The 15,922-nt window shown below is 36.9% G+C and overlaps 2 protein-coding genes across 3 annotated transcripts in view; one reads left to right on the forward strand and one right to left on the reverse strand.

Annotated features, from left to right (window-relative positions):
• LOC134825215 (basic proline-rich protein-like) overlaps positions 1-10,458 on the reverse strand; it is a 43,869-nt gene extending 33,411 nt beyond the window's left edge. For both annotated transcript variants that reach the window (XM_063837369.1, XM_063837368.1), the window contains exon 1: positions 10,433-10,458. The gene's annotated coding sequence lies outside the window, so the exon portion shown is untranslated. The remainder of the gene's footprint in view (positions 1-10,432) is intronic.
• On the forward strand, positions 1,128-15,722 carry LOC134825210 (kinesin heavy chain-like). Its single transcript, XM_063837361.1, has 23 exons — positions 1,128-1,264; positions 1,493-1,580; positions 4,674-4,747; positions 4,896-4,969; positions 5,160-5,239; positions 6,103-6,246; positions 6,694-6,818; positions 6,942-7,101; positions 7,328-7,484; positions 7,588-7,675; positions 9,807-9,965; positions 10,185-10,289; positions 10,648-10,743; positions 10,913-11,023; positions 11,598-11,676; positions 11,821-12,009; positions 12,280-12,409; positions 12,588-12,690; positions 13,134-13,300; positions 13,548-13,755; positions 13,874-14,038; positions 14,353-14,494; positions 14,737-15,722. Exons 1-23 carry the CDS (start codon positions 1,136-1,138, stop codon positions 14,844-14,846), a joined length of 2,883 nt encoding a protein of 960 aa, XP_063693431.1. The 5' UTR covers positions 1,128-1,135; the 3' UTR covers positions 14,847-15,722.
• Positions 15,723-15,922: the final 200 nt, after the last annotated feature.

Below are 15,922 nucleotides of genomic sequence, written 5' to 3' on the forward strand. Positions count from 1 at the left end.
GTAGTTATATCTTGTGTAACAACATGTGTAACAACATGTGTAACAACATGTGTAACAACATGTGTAACAACATGTGTAACAACATGTGTAACAACATGCGTAACAATGTTGTTACACATGTTCATGTGTAACAACATGCGTAACATGTGGTTTTGTTACAATATATATTATAATTGTGACACTCTAGCTGCTTTGATGTGCTCTAATAAATAACACATGTTTCACTTTACTGCTGCTTAATATGAGGCTGTTGATTAATTATCATTGATTGTGTACATATAACATACATAATATTATTACATAATATAATAATATTGTTATAAATCATCTACTGTTTGTGTTACCAGGGCTTTAAGGTTTGACTGTTTTAAATCTTTCAGTGGAGCTTTATTGAATAAGCTTTATTAATATCAGTCTTATTCGTTGGGCTCCCAATATAATTTTGCTAGCAAAATTTTTATCTGATATCATAGTATTTTCGCTGGTAATAACTTTGAATTGGTAATTAATTCATCAATATATTTTATCTTTAGAAATGCTGAAGTGTAATTATTTTGTTTAGTCCAAGTTTCAGGGTGTGTTGTCTAATTAATTTACTGCAGTTCTGGGGTTTAAACCGGCGGATCTGGGATAGGCTACTAAAGTGCTACTGAGGTTTAACTAGAAGTAGATGGGAAGGAGTGGGAAGGAGGAAGAGGGGGAGGAGGAAGAGGAGAGGGAAGGGGAGGAGGAGGAGGAGTAAATAGCAGGCTTCAGTTTTGGGGGTATATTTTCATACCAATAAAATATGATGGGTAGTTAAATAGTCGAATAGACGTGAAAAAGAACTATTTTAAGTATCATTATTGTAGACTAATTATTGTGAATTTTCATTGTTATTAATCTTATTTGAGTTGCTACAGTGATATTATATTTAACCTTATTAAGCTAAATTCATTCGGTGTTTTACTTCAATTATACTGATCTTGTTTGACTTAAAAATCAAGTACGTTATTTACTTAATAAAATTAATATAACTACCTGTTTTGTTATATCTATTAACCAAACAAAATTTCTGCCAAGCTTTTTATCAATTAACTCATCATTTAACTAATTAATTGCATAATTGAATAATACACTACTTAATTAGGGCACCATGTCGATCGAGCCCGACGCCGTTAGTATAAAGGTTGTGGCTCGTTTTCGGCCGTTCAATGATAAGGAATTGGCGATCAGCACCAACTCAACCTTCAAATTCATCGGGGATGAGTGCGTCAATATAAACGTACGTGCAAACTTCTATATTTACGTGCAAACCTCTATATTTTAGTTATGTGAACTAAATAAATAATTAGTCTTTATCGAAACTATGTTTATTTCTTAATTTACTGACTGATCAAAGTAAGCTAAATTACACAGTCGTCAAACTAAATTACTGAAATCTACCCCCTACTCTTTTTAGAGTTTCTAATCTCTTCAAAATAACACAACCTTGCTAATCTCTAATTTTCAGGGTAAAACGTACGTGTTTGACAGAATATTCAAAGAGCAAGCCACCCAAGAAGATGTTTACACTTACTCTGCTAAACCTATTGTTGCTGGTTAGTCTAAATCTATTGTCGCGGGTAAAATATGCGAAATATTCGCTACTAAATTGAGTTACATTTACTTAATTAGGATACTTCTAGGAGAATTCGTAGATTCCTCTACTGGGTCATCAAATAGTTCAACCATCAAATAGTTCGACCGCCCTTGAGCATCTCTGCTGCCTTGTTCCTACTTCAGTCCAGCTACGAATTTCCATTTGGATAAACGTAGTTCCTCACAGATGGGTTATCAGGAAACGGTTTAAGAAATGCTGATAGCTTTGCTTTGAACAGCAGTGGATATTCAATGAGGTGAAGATCTGATGGAATGGTGTTCCATAAACGTGGCCCCATTACTGCAAATGAACCATCATATAATGACTGTTGACGTTGAGTGCTGGTCTTGCTGAAACTTGAAATGTTGACCTTGATTCTGTGTTTTGTTAGAGTAGAAAAATGGATCCCCAGGTCATTTGGGCAGCGTTGGTAGAAGATTTTCCATATATATATTTTCCATATATATAGATGATAACATAACGCTCCCTCCTCCTCTACATCTACATAAAATGTAGTGCTTCGAGCCGCTGCCAATAGTCAAAATGTTGAACATCCCAAATCCTTGAGGTGAAACGTTTAAAAGTACGCTGCACCCCTTAACTGCAACCTGTTGGATGTCTGATATTTTACTGGTATTCCACAGAGAGTAGCGGTACTCTAAATGACTAAGGACAAGTGACTTGTATAGTGTCAACATTGTGACTGAGCACACAGGCTGCAACTTTTATAATTATGAGTCATTTTCTTTAGGCCAAGGGGAACAAATTATCCTCAGACATCTGGCTACTTAGTTGATAGTTGGATAATCGTGTTAAATTTTCAAAATTGAGTTATTGTGCTGTACTTATAGAGGTATGGTTGAAACGTAAAGATAGTGCGTTCGTGACAGCAATTTCCAAAGAAGTCACTAGACTTAGCCATTTCTTGTATTTTGATAAATTTTTACTACACTTTTTGCGAAACATCTGTTCTGAAAGTTTGCCTCAGTTGCTTTTGTTTGGGAGTTGGACTTACTGTACCAAACTGTACCAAGGTGAAATATTTGGTACCAAGGCATTTATCTCGAGATCGTGTAGGTAAAATGTCTTTAAACTTTCGAAATAGTAAGTTAACTATAATAGGAACAATCTCTGCGAGTTTGGGCGAATTTCTATATTTGCCAAACTTGAGATATCACTTCAAACACAAGAAAATATCTCGAAATGGGTACAATATTTGGTACCGAGGCATGCGCGATCGCCCAAACTCGCACAAATTGTTCCTATTATAGTTATCTTACTATCTGGAAAGTTTAAGAAAATTGATCAACACGATCTCGAGATAAATGCCTTGGTACCACTCAAAACCACCAATTTGGAGATATTTTCTTGTGTTTGAAGTGATATCTCCAATTTGGCACATAGAAATCCACCCAAACTTGCACAGATTGTTCCTATTATAGTTCTTCTACTATCTGGAAAGTTTCAAATAAATAATATATTAGGATCTGGATAAACTCGGAAAAAAAATCGAAAATATATTCTATGTTATTTACTGAAACACTTGATTTTCGACCATTCTATTTGGTACAGTTTTGTCGAAAGTCCTTCTGTTGTTTGGTTTTTTGAATACTTATTTGTAGGCCGCGGGGTTTCGTAAATGTTACAATCGTCTTTGCGGCGCGCAAAGACGCGCGATATATGAGAATTTCGATTTGTGCGCGCATTTGCGATAATATACGTTACCGTACCGAAATAAAATGAATCCAGCAACAGCTGCAATCTAGGAGGGCTAATCAATAAATTATTTTAAAATAAGATATTTTCATTAGTTTTGTGGTCATACATATTTAGAATTTTAGGTGAGTCCGATGCTACACACTAGTTCTATTCAGAAGGTGCTAAATATTTTCTCTCGTCGAGAAATATTCTCTTTATACAGTTACTAGTTTAACCCGTGCCTACATCCGGGACTTCACTATCGCAGTTGAAATGCAAAAGTATAAACCCGTCTATCATATTCGAAAATACGCATTACATTTTCGTAGTTAAAACGGTGCGAAAGTATGAACTCGCTCTGTCCATGAAACACACCGCAATTTAATTCTGAGTGCCCCTCACGTATTATAGTATCTTATAGTAATACCTGAAATGCATTCTCGAGGAACACTGCCAAATTACCTAATTATATAGCAAATCTGTTATGAGGAGAGAGAGAGAGCGAGAGAGGGAGAGTAAGTGAGACACTTTAGTATCACATTTGGGCCACAAAATGTTCAATTAAACCACTTACCACCGGCCGATTTAGCTTAGTCAGAGTTTTTTTCGGCACTATACCGAAAAAACCAGCCCCGTTACTCTTACCGTTTTCTTGATTAAGCCGTTCGGAAATTGCACGCGAACGAACACACATCTTGAGATTATTAGTATTTATAGTGTAACCCGTGCCTACGGCCGGGACTTCACTATCGCAGTTGAATTGCATAAGTATAAACTGTGCAGAAATTAAAACGGTGCAAAAATATGAACTATCTCAGTCGAAACCGGCTGCATTAGAGTAAATTAATTCTGAGCGCCCAACACGTAATACGTATCCAATAGTAATACTTAATAGGCTCCACTGCCAAATTACCTAATTATGTACAAAGCTGTAATTAGGGGAGCTGTAAATGGGGAGAGAGAGTGAGAGAGAGGGAGAAAATGTGAGACACTTTAGTATCACATTTGGGGTACAAAACCATCGATTAAACCACTTACCACCGGCCGATTTAAAAAACCTTAATCATTTGGCTTGGTCAGAGTTTTAGCGGGACTATACCGAAGAAACCAGCCCCGTAACTCTTACCGTTTTCTTAATTAAGCCGTTCGGAAATCACACGCAAACGAACACACAAACACACATCTTGAGATCATTAATATAGATAGTTGTCCATACAGTTATCATTATTCTGATTGAAGTATTCAACGAATATAGCAACAACAAAAATGATTTTTGCAAAGAAGGTTTTTATTTTGACTAACATCCTAGGTAGTTCATGCGTTTATCCACATAATTTAACAACATAATTTACAGATATCCTAAACGGCTACAACGGGACTATATTCGCGTACGGCCAGACTGCTAGTGGGAAAACACACACTATGGAGGTAAGATACGGATTACGGATAAATACAGTCTCATTCAACAGCCAACTTCGATCTTTTTCTTTTTGGGCCACTGACTCCAATACAACTTAATTTAGAAAACACTAATTACCACTGTTGTAGTTACCATGGTAACAAGAAACTCACTCAGGGTATGTTGGGAGATCCAGACTGGCAAGGTATTATACCACGTATAGTGGAAGATATCTTCAACTATATTTACAGGTTAGTTTCACTTTCACTTTCACTGCTTTTAAAACTTTCGCTGAGACTTACTTAGGATTACTTACCATCGCTGCTGCCTTGTTCATACTCCAGTCCAGTAAATAAATTCGAGTAGGGCAGCTTAGTTTCTCATAGATAGGTTATCTGGAAACGAGAGTTTATTCAATTCTAACACACCGCGTGTTTTCAGCATGGAAGAGAATGTTGAGTTCCATATCAAGGTGTCTTATTATGAGATTTACATGGAGAGAATACGAGATCTCCTCGACAGTGGGTTACTATTTACATTTATATCATTTTACAATACAACCTCTTTAATTTTATACCGAACCTCTCGGTGGGAACAAAAACTGCATGGTAATCCCCAAATTAGAGGGTTTCATACTTCATATGTTCCCAATCCCCAGTATCTGTAGCTTCTCAAATATCCTGTCAAGCGTATCTGCAAGTATTTTGTCGTAATGTGATGGAATACATCAAAATACGATAAATCGCCACCAAACGCGATATGAGCTTTGATAAATCACAATTCTTGCACCACACTAGCTAATTAACTTAAAATTTTGGGAGAAAGAACTACGAACTAAGAAGCCCCGGTATATCGAGGTACATGGTATAGAGACTAGAAAGGCACGGTATATAATAGAGGCTATACTGAATTATTCCTCAAGACACTTAGACATTTCTAGCAATCATCTTAAATTTTAATAACACTTTATTATTCAGTCTTCTGATTTTAGATATTATGAACTCATGATATTGATAAGAGCAGGAACCCTATCATATACTGTATAAGTAACTGTAAAGTCTAGTTTACGTTATATCGACCACGTCACCTCGTGTCTTTACTGCGAAATTGTCTTTATCGCGAAACGCTCCGAATTCTCTGAAATCTTGTAAAGTTGTAATGTCTTTTCGCGGAAAATCAGTCTTTACGTAACGTCTTCCGTGTGGACTTAGGAATGTAAATTAGGAGATGAACAATTTGGTTGGGGAAGAGGCGTAAAGTGGAGTGGAGCCACTCCCATATAGCCAATATACCTGTGGTTACTATGGGGTTACCATGGTTACTAATGGGTTGGGTTACCACGGTTACTAAAGGATTACCATGGTTTAAAAAACTACCCCATCAGCCACGAAGACGAATCTGCCGATACACGAGGATAAATGCAGGGTACCTTACGTGAAGGGGGTTACTGAGAGATTTGTGGGAAGTCCTGAGGAAATAATGGATGTTATAAGTGAGGGGAAATCTAACAGAGCTGTCTCCGTTACTAGTAAGTTACTATTGTTACTAGTAAGTTACTATGGTTACTAGTGATGTAATATCCGGATAGGAACATTGTTTATTAGTCGCATTATTGTGAAATGTGATATTTCTGATGATTCCGTGTATTATTTTGTCACAATACATGGAATCATGAGACATTTTCATTAGAAACATCGTCACTAGTGAGTAATTATACACAGGAAGAGACTGGTAATATTTTACGTATTAACTTAGGGGAGGGGAGTAGAGGGAGGGGAGGGAGGGAGGGGAGGGAGGGGAGGGAGGAAGGGGTTTCTAAATGATTACGCTAGTGTTATTTGAATAAACTAGCCATGTTGTGTGCTGGACTGCTTACGGAGAGGGAGGAGGGTTAACATTGGCCAAAAATGGTTACCTTGGTTACTATGGTTACTAACTATAGTTACTAGTAAGTTACTCTACTCTTTAATTACAGACATGAACGAGCACAGTTCTCGGTCCCACAGTGTCTTCCAGCTCTCAATCTCACAAGTAAACATGGAGTCTCAGCAGAAACTTAACGGCAAACTCTACCTGGTCGATCTGGCTGGTAGTGAGAAGGTAAACATCTAACTATTTTCTAATATTTTAGGCAAATTTATAAACGTTTTTACATAATTTCTCACCCAATAGATCTTGAAATGATAAAATGTAGGTTCTCAATGTAACCACAACAACTTCCAGGTCAGTAAAACACAAGCAGAAGGGATGACATTAGACGAAGCTAAGAATATTAACAAGTCGCTGTCGTCGCTTGGCAACGTTATCGCAGCTCTATCAGAGGGACAATCTCACATACCTTACCGGGATAGTAAGATGACTAGAGTCCTTCAAGAGAGTTTAGGTAACGTTAATTACCTAATTAATTAATTAATTAATTAATTAATGTTTTATCATAGCTTGTAGACATTTGGTTGTTAATGTGGATGTGGTTTTTTTTAATTGTTATGTAATTTAAAGGATGCGGTTAGAATTATTCGTAAATATGGTATGAGATGACTATTTCATCAGATTCATGACGAAACCTTCTCACTGTTAATGTTAAACCCGTGTTTATTGTTTGTTTTCAGGTGGAAATGCGCGCACTACAATAGTGATCTGCTGCTCCCCCTCAATGTATAACGAAAGTGAAACAAAGTCTACTGTACTATTCGGAACACGTGCCAAGACTATCAAGAACACAGTGACAGTAAACGTTGAGCTCACTGCGGAGGAGTGGCGTCTTCGGTAGGTTGAAAATATTTCCTTGTGTTTGAGAAACTACAAGTTTAACGTTAGTAACAGCACAATCACCATGGTTACACACCACCATCACACAGTTTCCTCGCAGGTACGAGAAGGAGGTTGAGAAGAACAAGAGATTGAAGTTGCTGCTAGCTAAGTGTGATACTGAACTACAGAAATGGAGAAAAGGCGAGGTGAGCAACAGTTATCTTGTTAACTTTAAATAGATAAACAATTTATTGTTTATTGAGGTACAGATTAGAATGGTATAATTGGATAAAATTACATTGAAATAGTGACCTGTACCTCTTCTGAAAAGAAAAATTCCAAATTGAGCATTAATTGAATAATCACACCGTATCATATTTTAAAGATAACTTGTCTAAAAGTGTTCATTTTATGAGTAAAAGATAAAAGTTGTGAGCCTCCTGCAAAATTGCAGCTTCTTCAGGTACGCAGACTTGTTTACATTTCACATTTCACATTTCACATTTCTCCCTTACATATTGCCATTACATGTTGCCTTTCCACTGCAATGTTACTATCACATTGTCGTTTAGCATTTCTCCAAATATTTCCCGTGCTTCCCTTATCTCCGTCCCAGTATATTGTATCCTCCTCTGGGTAGAAGTGGAAGGAGTATCTTCTGTCATCTGGAAAGTTGACGTAGCCGGTCAAAGAATTCCCTCTTGGGTTCATCTGTCCGCTGGCATCGGGGCGTCCAACACTATCTGACCACTTCAAATGCATGGTGGAATCATGGTGGACTCCGTTATAAATGTAGATGGTTGCTATGTCAGCAACCTCAATAACCTTGCACGGGCCAAGTAACTGATGGTCTTTAGAACCACCGGCACCGTCCGGGACAACAACAACATAGCCGAGCACGAGTGTTACCAAAGATAACAGGATCCGCACCAAGGAAAGCATGATATGGTCTTCCTAAAATGAGTTGAAGAATTATCAGTTTTTACTTTAACAACATCAGTATAGAAGAAAGATGGGTGCTATAGTGCTATATCTCAATCCATACTAGTATAGGATACCTTTTCGGCTCTAAGAAAATGAATTTTACAATGAATTAGCAAACCGAAATTATTAATTTGAAATTGAGCTCTAATAGAAGTTTCATCAAGAGTATTTGTACCAAATTATAGATAAGATAATAAAAGATAAGATGATGAGAAGAAATTGAGCTCTAAACCCTAGTCTGCGCTCTGATTGGTTGGTTTGTGTACGTGATACATATACTGCGCTCTGATTGGTTGGTTTGTGAACGTGATACATATACTGCGCTCTGATTGGTTGGTTTGTGTACGTGATACATATACTGCGCTCTGATTGGTTGGTTTGTGTACGTGATACATATACTGCGCTCTGATTGGTTGGTTTGTGTACGTGATACATATACTGCGCTCTGATTGGTTGGTTTGTGTACGTGATACATATACTGCGCTCTGATTGGTTGGTTTGTGAACGTGATACATATACTGCGCTCTGATTGGTTGGTTTGTGTACGTGATACATATACTGCGCTCTGATTGGTTGGTTTGTGTACGTGATACATATACTGCGCTCTGATTGGTTGGTTTGTGTACGTGATACATATACTGCGCTCTGATTGGTTGGTTTGTGAACGTGATACATATACTGCGCTCTGATTGGTTGGTTTGTGTACGTGATACATATACTGCGCTCTGATTGGTTGGTTTGTGTACGTGATACATATACTGCGCTCTGATTGGTTGGTTTGTGTACGTGATACATATACTGCGCTCTGATTGGTTCCCTAGCAGAATCACCCGATTAAGGCAGTGCCTGAGTGTCTGCCAAGGGACGAATAAATAATAACATCATTCTCTTAAATCTGAACTTAATTACAATTGGTACGCGTACGGTGCTTATCAACAATCAACATATTATACAGATTGAGATGATGCGATTAAGGCTTGAATTTGATAATACTTTTATACGGTCTGCCCCCCCCCCCCCCCCCCAACTTGCCAATTGATGATAAGGATCTATTTGAATCTAGACAACCAGTCGAAGTCTCGTTATCGAACTTTTTCTAATTTCATCGTTTTTAAATAATTGTCAAAATAACCTCCAAGTGAGTTACGATAACAATGAAAGTGTCTCTCGTGTGGTTACAAGTAAGTAACTATGGTTACTATTAAGTAAATATGGTTACAAGTAAGTAACTATGGTTAATAGTGAGTTACTATAACAACTGAAACTGTCTCTCGTGTGTTTCCAAGTAAGTAACTATGGTTACTATTAAGTAACTTTGGTTACTAGTTAGTAACTATACCAACTGAAACTCAGGCGGTATCAGAAGACGAGCAGACGAAGATAAGAGACGGATCAGAAAGTGCTAGATTACAACCTGGGTTCGACCTGTCTCCCTCGCCCTCTACTGTTAGTATTAGTAACTTACTGGGAGTCAACAACGCTAGCGAGGCTGAGAGAATCGCTTTCGTTAAGGTGAGTTACGCAAACACAAGGAAAGTTTAATACTTGAGAAACAAATACCACCTTTTGTATTCAGCTTAAAGAAAAAGATTATTTTGTACATTTTGTTGATTACAAAAATCTGGCACAGTCTGCCCAACGTAACCATGGTAACCTGTACAATGTAACCGTGGTATTCCAGGAATGTAATCAAAGTAATATCTCAGGAATGTAACCATAGTAATATCCCAGGAGCGAGACAGTTTGTACAAAGCGTTGGATGATAAGGATGATGAGATAAACAAGCAGAGTCAGAGTATCGAGAAACTGAAGAACGAGCTGGAAGATGAGAAACAAGTGAGCTAGGATTCTGTGTACTTATTATTGTAGTGTATTCTTGTGTGAATTTGTATTGATCCCGTTTGATGCGACAAGGAAAAATGCTCTTATCAGGAAAGGAATTACTCAACGTTTCAATGTTGCAATATCGTATTCATGATCTCAAATTATTTGTTATATAGTAGTGTTGAAAATATTATTATTGTAGGGTGGTGCATTAGTATGATGTTTTCCATGCGTCATAGCTTCATCTTAACCCACGATATATATTGGTATTTCTGGATTTATAATTGTAAGTTTATAATTGTAAGTCAATAATTGTTAGTTTATAATAGTTAGTTTATCATTGTAAGTTTAACAGATATACGCTTAACAGGCTGCAACACTGGTAACACAGCAGAATGAACACATGGGTAACGAGATGCTGAACATTGACATGGAGCGAGAGAAACTTCAGGAGGAGATAAAACAGGTAATTAGCTAATTAGTTAATTATTTTGCTAATGAATACGTCAATTAACTTATTAATTCTTTTGTCATTCCTGCGAATATACCAATTACCAATCACGACATTGAGCTACAATTTAAGTTGGAAGCAAGTAAACATTAAATCTTAACTAATTTTATTATCTAATTAACAGGTGATGGCTGCGTTGGAGCAAGTTGCGGCTAATTTGGATGAAAAAACGGAAGAAGTTGAGACGAGGATAAAGGAAAATTCCAGAATTTTAGCCGAAATGGACCAGAAAAGTGTAAGTAGTTTATTTCAGAATGTTCCAGTATTTTGAAGAATTAGTCAGTGCTTGCTTTTTTATCTCTATAAATAACCTTCTGTAGCTTCTCTACATTAAACAGAGAACAGAATGCATAAAACTATTTACTATACTATTTTTCATTACAGCAGCATATTTTATCACAATGATTTACAGTAATGAAATTCTGTAGCACATATAGAATGTGGTACTGATCTTAAACAACTGCTGTTTTTCGTTTTTTGGGTGCCAGTTTATTTAATTTTGAATGTTTTAGATACTTTTATTATTAGATACAGTTTTAGGTGAGGATTTTAAAACGTCTTCCGGACTTTTCAGTAGCATTTATAAGTTTTTCTAAATCATTGTTCTCTTAATTAAGTTCTTCAGGGTTTTAAAATTGCTTATTTCATTAAACAATCTATATTTAGCAGCAGTTTTTATTCTCATTGCTTGTTTCTTTGTTTGTCCCTAGAAATACGTTTTTAGTTTAATTTACTAATTACTAATTACTAATTACTAATTACTAATTACTAATTACTAATTACTAATTACTAATTAATTTCCGTCACAGCACGAAGCGGAGAAAGCCAGATCATCTTTAGAGCAGTGGAAACAGAAATACAACCAGCAAACTAGCCGGAGTGCTAAAGGTATCTTATATACAGTTACTGTACTCAACTGGTCTTATATATACAGTCACTGGTCCTATTATAACATCCTGAATATTATCCTTTGCGTCCTTCTCTTCGCCGGTGAAACCATTTTCAACAGTAGACTTTCACTTTCACTTTCAGGTATAAGTGAGATAATAGAGGAGGTGTGTGGTATTGGAGGTATACTAGGGGAACAGATCGTACTGGACACTAACGTTATAGAGGAGGACTTTAGTAAGGTGGAGGAACAGTTCACTATGGCACGTGTATACGCTAACAAGACTAAAACTATGGTTGAGTCTCTTACTCAGGAACAGAGGAAACAGACTGGTATTTATACTGTTGCTACTTGTGTTTTACTTTCACTTTCACGTTTGGTATTGTTTGGTTAACATAATATAAGGGAATCGTTACACTTTCCTTTCGAGTATTCTAATAGATTCTCCAATAATTCTGTATTGTTTGCAGAGAATGTCTAACAAAAGTTGAATTTACAATTTACAGCGTCCCCCCCCCCCCCCCCCCCCGCAGCGTCTGCTACCAGGTAGCAACGTCTACTACAAGGGCCATAATATAGTCCACTAACCAGCAACTACCCAGGAAACTACAATGAAGCACTGAGTAAGATAGCAGTACTAGAGAACTGTGTGAGGGATGCCAAGTTGACGATAGAAGAGGGGGAGAGCAGGACCGCTAGTTTAGAGCAGGAACTGAAGGACGCGGAACAAAGGTACTTCTCAACAACGCTTATTTCTTACAAAATACAAATCATTATTAATATTTACAAGTTATACAAATTCAATCAATATCGTGATATAATACTGGAGTTAGTTTTACTACTGTGTTTATTATGTTTCATTAATAAGATTTATCATTTATTGACAATTAATTTCCATTCCATTAAAAAGGAAGCGGAAGCTGGAGGAGGACATTGGTTTCTTGAACACGGAATGTGCGCGACTAAGTGAACTGGAGGAAACAAGAATTGCCAGTGTCAACCAGGGAAAGAAGGTAAACTAATCTTCAGCTGATTATGAATTCGTCCATTCTACTTTTATTCCTCATATCTTCTTTAAACTGCTGTCTCAAAACAACACAGCAATTTACAAATTTTACAAATTTTACAAACTCTGCAAACTCTACAAACTCTTCAAACTTTACACTTTACAAATTTTACAAACTTTACAAACTCTACAAACTTTACAAACTCTACAAACTCTACAAACTTTACAAACTTTACAAACTTTACACTTTACAAACTTTACAAACTTTACAAACTCTACAAACTTTACAAACTCTACAAACTTTACAAACTCTACAAACTCTACAAACTCTACAAACTTTACAAACTCTACAAACTCTACAAACTTTACAAACTTTACAAACTTTACAAACTCTACAAACTTTACAAAGTTTACAAACTTTACAAAATTTACAAACTTTACACTTTACAGGAAGCATCACTACTGAAGAGCTCACTGGAACAGCAGATAGAGAGTACAAGAGAGAGTTACCAGAGACAGCTGTCCTCTTTAAAAGAGGACATTGCGGACAGAGAGAAACAGCTGCGAAACCACGAACAGAAATACCAAGAGGAGCAACATAAACAGAACAGGATCAAGTTAGTTCAGGCGAACTGTAATGTGGGTCGGGTTTATTGCGCGGCTCTATTCTCTAGTATAGATAACTAGATATTTTCTAGTATAAATAAGATGGAGATGTCTAGATATATAGCTTCATTTAGAGTTGTACTTTGTTAGTTTGGTTTTGTAATAACGTAATTATTGCTGCCTAAGAAAAAAGTTTTTTCCCTCAGTTGATTTAAGAACCAGTATAAAAGTGCTGTATTTGCTAATTCACTCTCACAGGAGTCTATTAGAGGAGGAACAAATGAACAAGGAGGTAATATCTAAGAAGCTGAAAGAGCTGGAATACCAATTAGACCTAAAAGCACGTGCAAGACAAGAGACGCGCGGAATTGAGGAGATAGCAAACAAAGAGCTTGCTAATATTAACGCACTGAGAGTCGCATTTGTGGACGATCTGCAAAGCAGGATAAAACAAACCAACACTCAGGTATGTGAGGTTACCATGGTTACAGTTCAGGTAACATTCCTAACAATCTTGTTACCATGGTTACAACTAACATTCCTAACAATCTTGTTACTATGGTTCAACTAACTTTCCTAACCAGGTCAATGAAGACGACTCCAGTACGATAGAGAGGCAGAGAATAGCGTTCCTGGAGAACAACCTGGATCAACTGACTAATGTACACAAGCAATTAGTTAGGGATAACTCCGAGCTGAGATGCGAGCTACCCAAGATGGAGAGGAGACTGATGGCTAAAATAGAGCGGGTTAGTTTTATAGTTTATAGTTTATTTATATAATCATATCTCATCATAATATACTCGGGGAACACGACATCAAAGTAACCTACTCCTCAGCTACCACCCACCGCAACCGCCTCACCAAGACGAAGTGCACACCCCTCCAATTAATTAAGCCACACCTAACACCATCTATGAGATATCCTGCTCACCCCCTTCACAGTTACTTATTACCTTTTATCAGTCACTGAGTCACTAATTACCAACATGTGTTGCTATTAACTTATCACTAATTGGAACTGGAGACAGTGACAAACTATAATTAATATCGCACTGTCCAGGTGAAGCACCTGGAGGTAGCTCTGAAGGAGAGCAAGGAAAGGGGTATAGAGGACAGACAGAGGATGCAGAAAGAGATCGAGCAGATGAAGTCCTGGACACGACTCCGCAAGCAACCTGCCCAGAAAACATCTGCTCATATTGGTATGAAATACTCTTTTGTATGAATAGTTTCAGTTTAAGTCTGTCCAGTAAATAGTTGTTCGCATTTTTGGTTAATTTTGCTGAGATAGAAATCATGTTTTGTGAGCAGATCTTGTACTTAATCTATCGAGATTTAACGGATATTGCCGCACGGAACAAGTGCCATGACGTCACACCATGTGACATGACGTCACACCATGTGACATGACGTCACACAACGTCCCTAACAATTATCACCTCAGCTAAACCTATACGGAGTGGTCAGAGAGGGCAGAGTATCAGTTCAGAGGCGAGCGCGGTGATCAGAAACACTCCTGAGAAGGCTTATCTTGGAGTGAGACGTCACGTGTAGAGTGATCATTAGAAACACTGGTTACCATAGTTACACTGGTTACCATAGTTGCGTGGTCATAAGAAACACTGGCTACCATAGTTACAGTGATCACGTGTATTATTTTACACTTCTAAATCCAGTAGAAGACGCAGGGGACACTGATATTTAGTTATTGACACATTTACATTTTACAATGCTAATTATGCAACGAAAGTAATGCCTTTTTACACGCTGTACGGGCAGCGCTCATTTACTGCCGCAAAAGTGGCCTATCACGTTGTGTGGCAAAATCTGAAATCATGTTTAGTTATATTTTTATTTAAATAAATTTGTTAGTTGAAACGATTTTAGTTGTATCTCATTCATGAAGACAGATGTTACAAATATTTGTGTGTCATGCATGATTGTAGTGCCGTTACCGTTACCATGATATTTTATTTTGTTTTTCTCCAATAATTCAATCATAACCACCATTTTTAGAATCTATTGAGAAGCAAACATAACATAACGATTAATTGATAATTATGTTTGTAATTTGATATATATTTATGGGGTGTTTTGTAAAGAAATGTAGATATTACGTGTGGAATGTGGAGTGATTTATATTTGTTAGCTTTATTGTTAATAATAATATAGTGTAGAAGTTTGCCAAATGTTACAACATTTTATGTCCTTTTTCGTGGGGCAAGTAGAAGTCGCCATGCTAGATGAATAGTGGGATGTGACAAAAGAACACTTTTGCATTTTACTTATAACACGTGACACTATTAAAGAGTCAAAGAGTGACAAGATGTTTATTACGTTATGTTACCATGGTTACATTTGTACGTGTTGGCTGTTGAGTTTTAAAAGAAAAATTCGTTTTGGAAAACACTTGTTATGATTTAATGTTTCACTTTTACTGACATGCAGTTATAGAGACTGTGGGATACTGAAGGGAAAGGAAGCAGTTCTAACGAACTCTTCTCAAACACAAGGATATATCTTGTGATCTTGGCTAGTATATATGAAACATTTGATATGGAGTTGTAGAGGGAGTTATGTGCCTCGCCGGGCTAAAGTAGTGGATGACCTTGCTGTACGGCAAGTTAAAC

This window comes from Bolinopsis microptera, chromosome 13 (assembly GCF_026151205.1).
Source record: "Bolinopsis microptera isolate Bmic1 chromosome 13, MBARI_Bmic_1.0, whole genome shotgun sequence".
NCBI classification, from domain to species: Eukaryota; Metazoa; Ctenophora; class Tentaculata; order Lobata; family Bolinopsidae; genus Bolinopsis; species Bolinopsis microptera.

Excerpts from the sequence above, each read along its gene's own strand:
- LOC134825210 (XM_063837361.1), top strand. The coding sequence starts at position 1,136 with ATGTCGATCGAGCCCGACGCCGTTAGTATAAAGGTTGTGGCTCGTTTT. Across the intron at positions 1,581-4,673 it reads TGCTAAACCTATTGTTGCTG|ATATCCTAAACGGCTACAAC; the intron begins GTTAGTCTAAAT and ends CATAATTTACAG. Across the intron at positions 14,039-14,352 it reads TGATGGCTAAAATAGAGCGG|GTGAAGCACCTGGAGGTAGC; the intron begins GTTAGTTTTATA and ends CGCACTGTCCAG.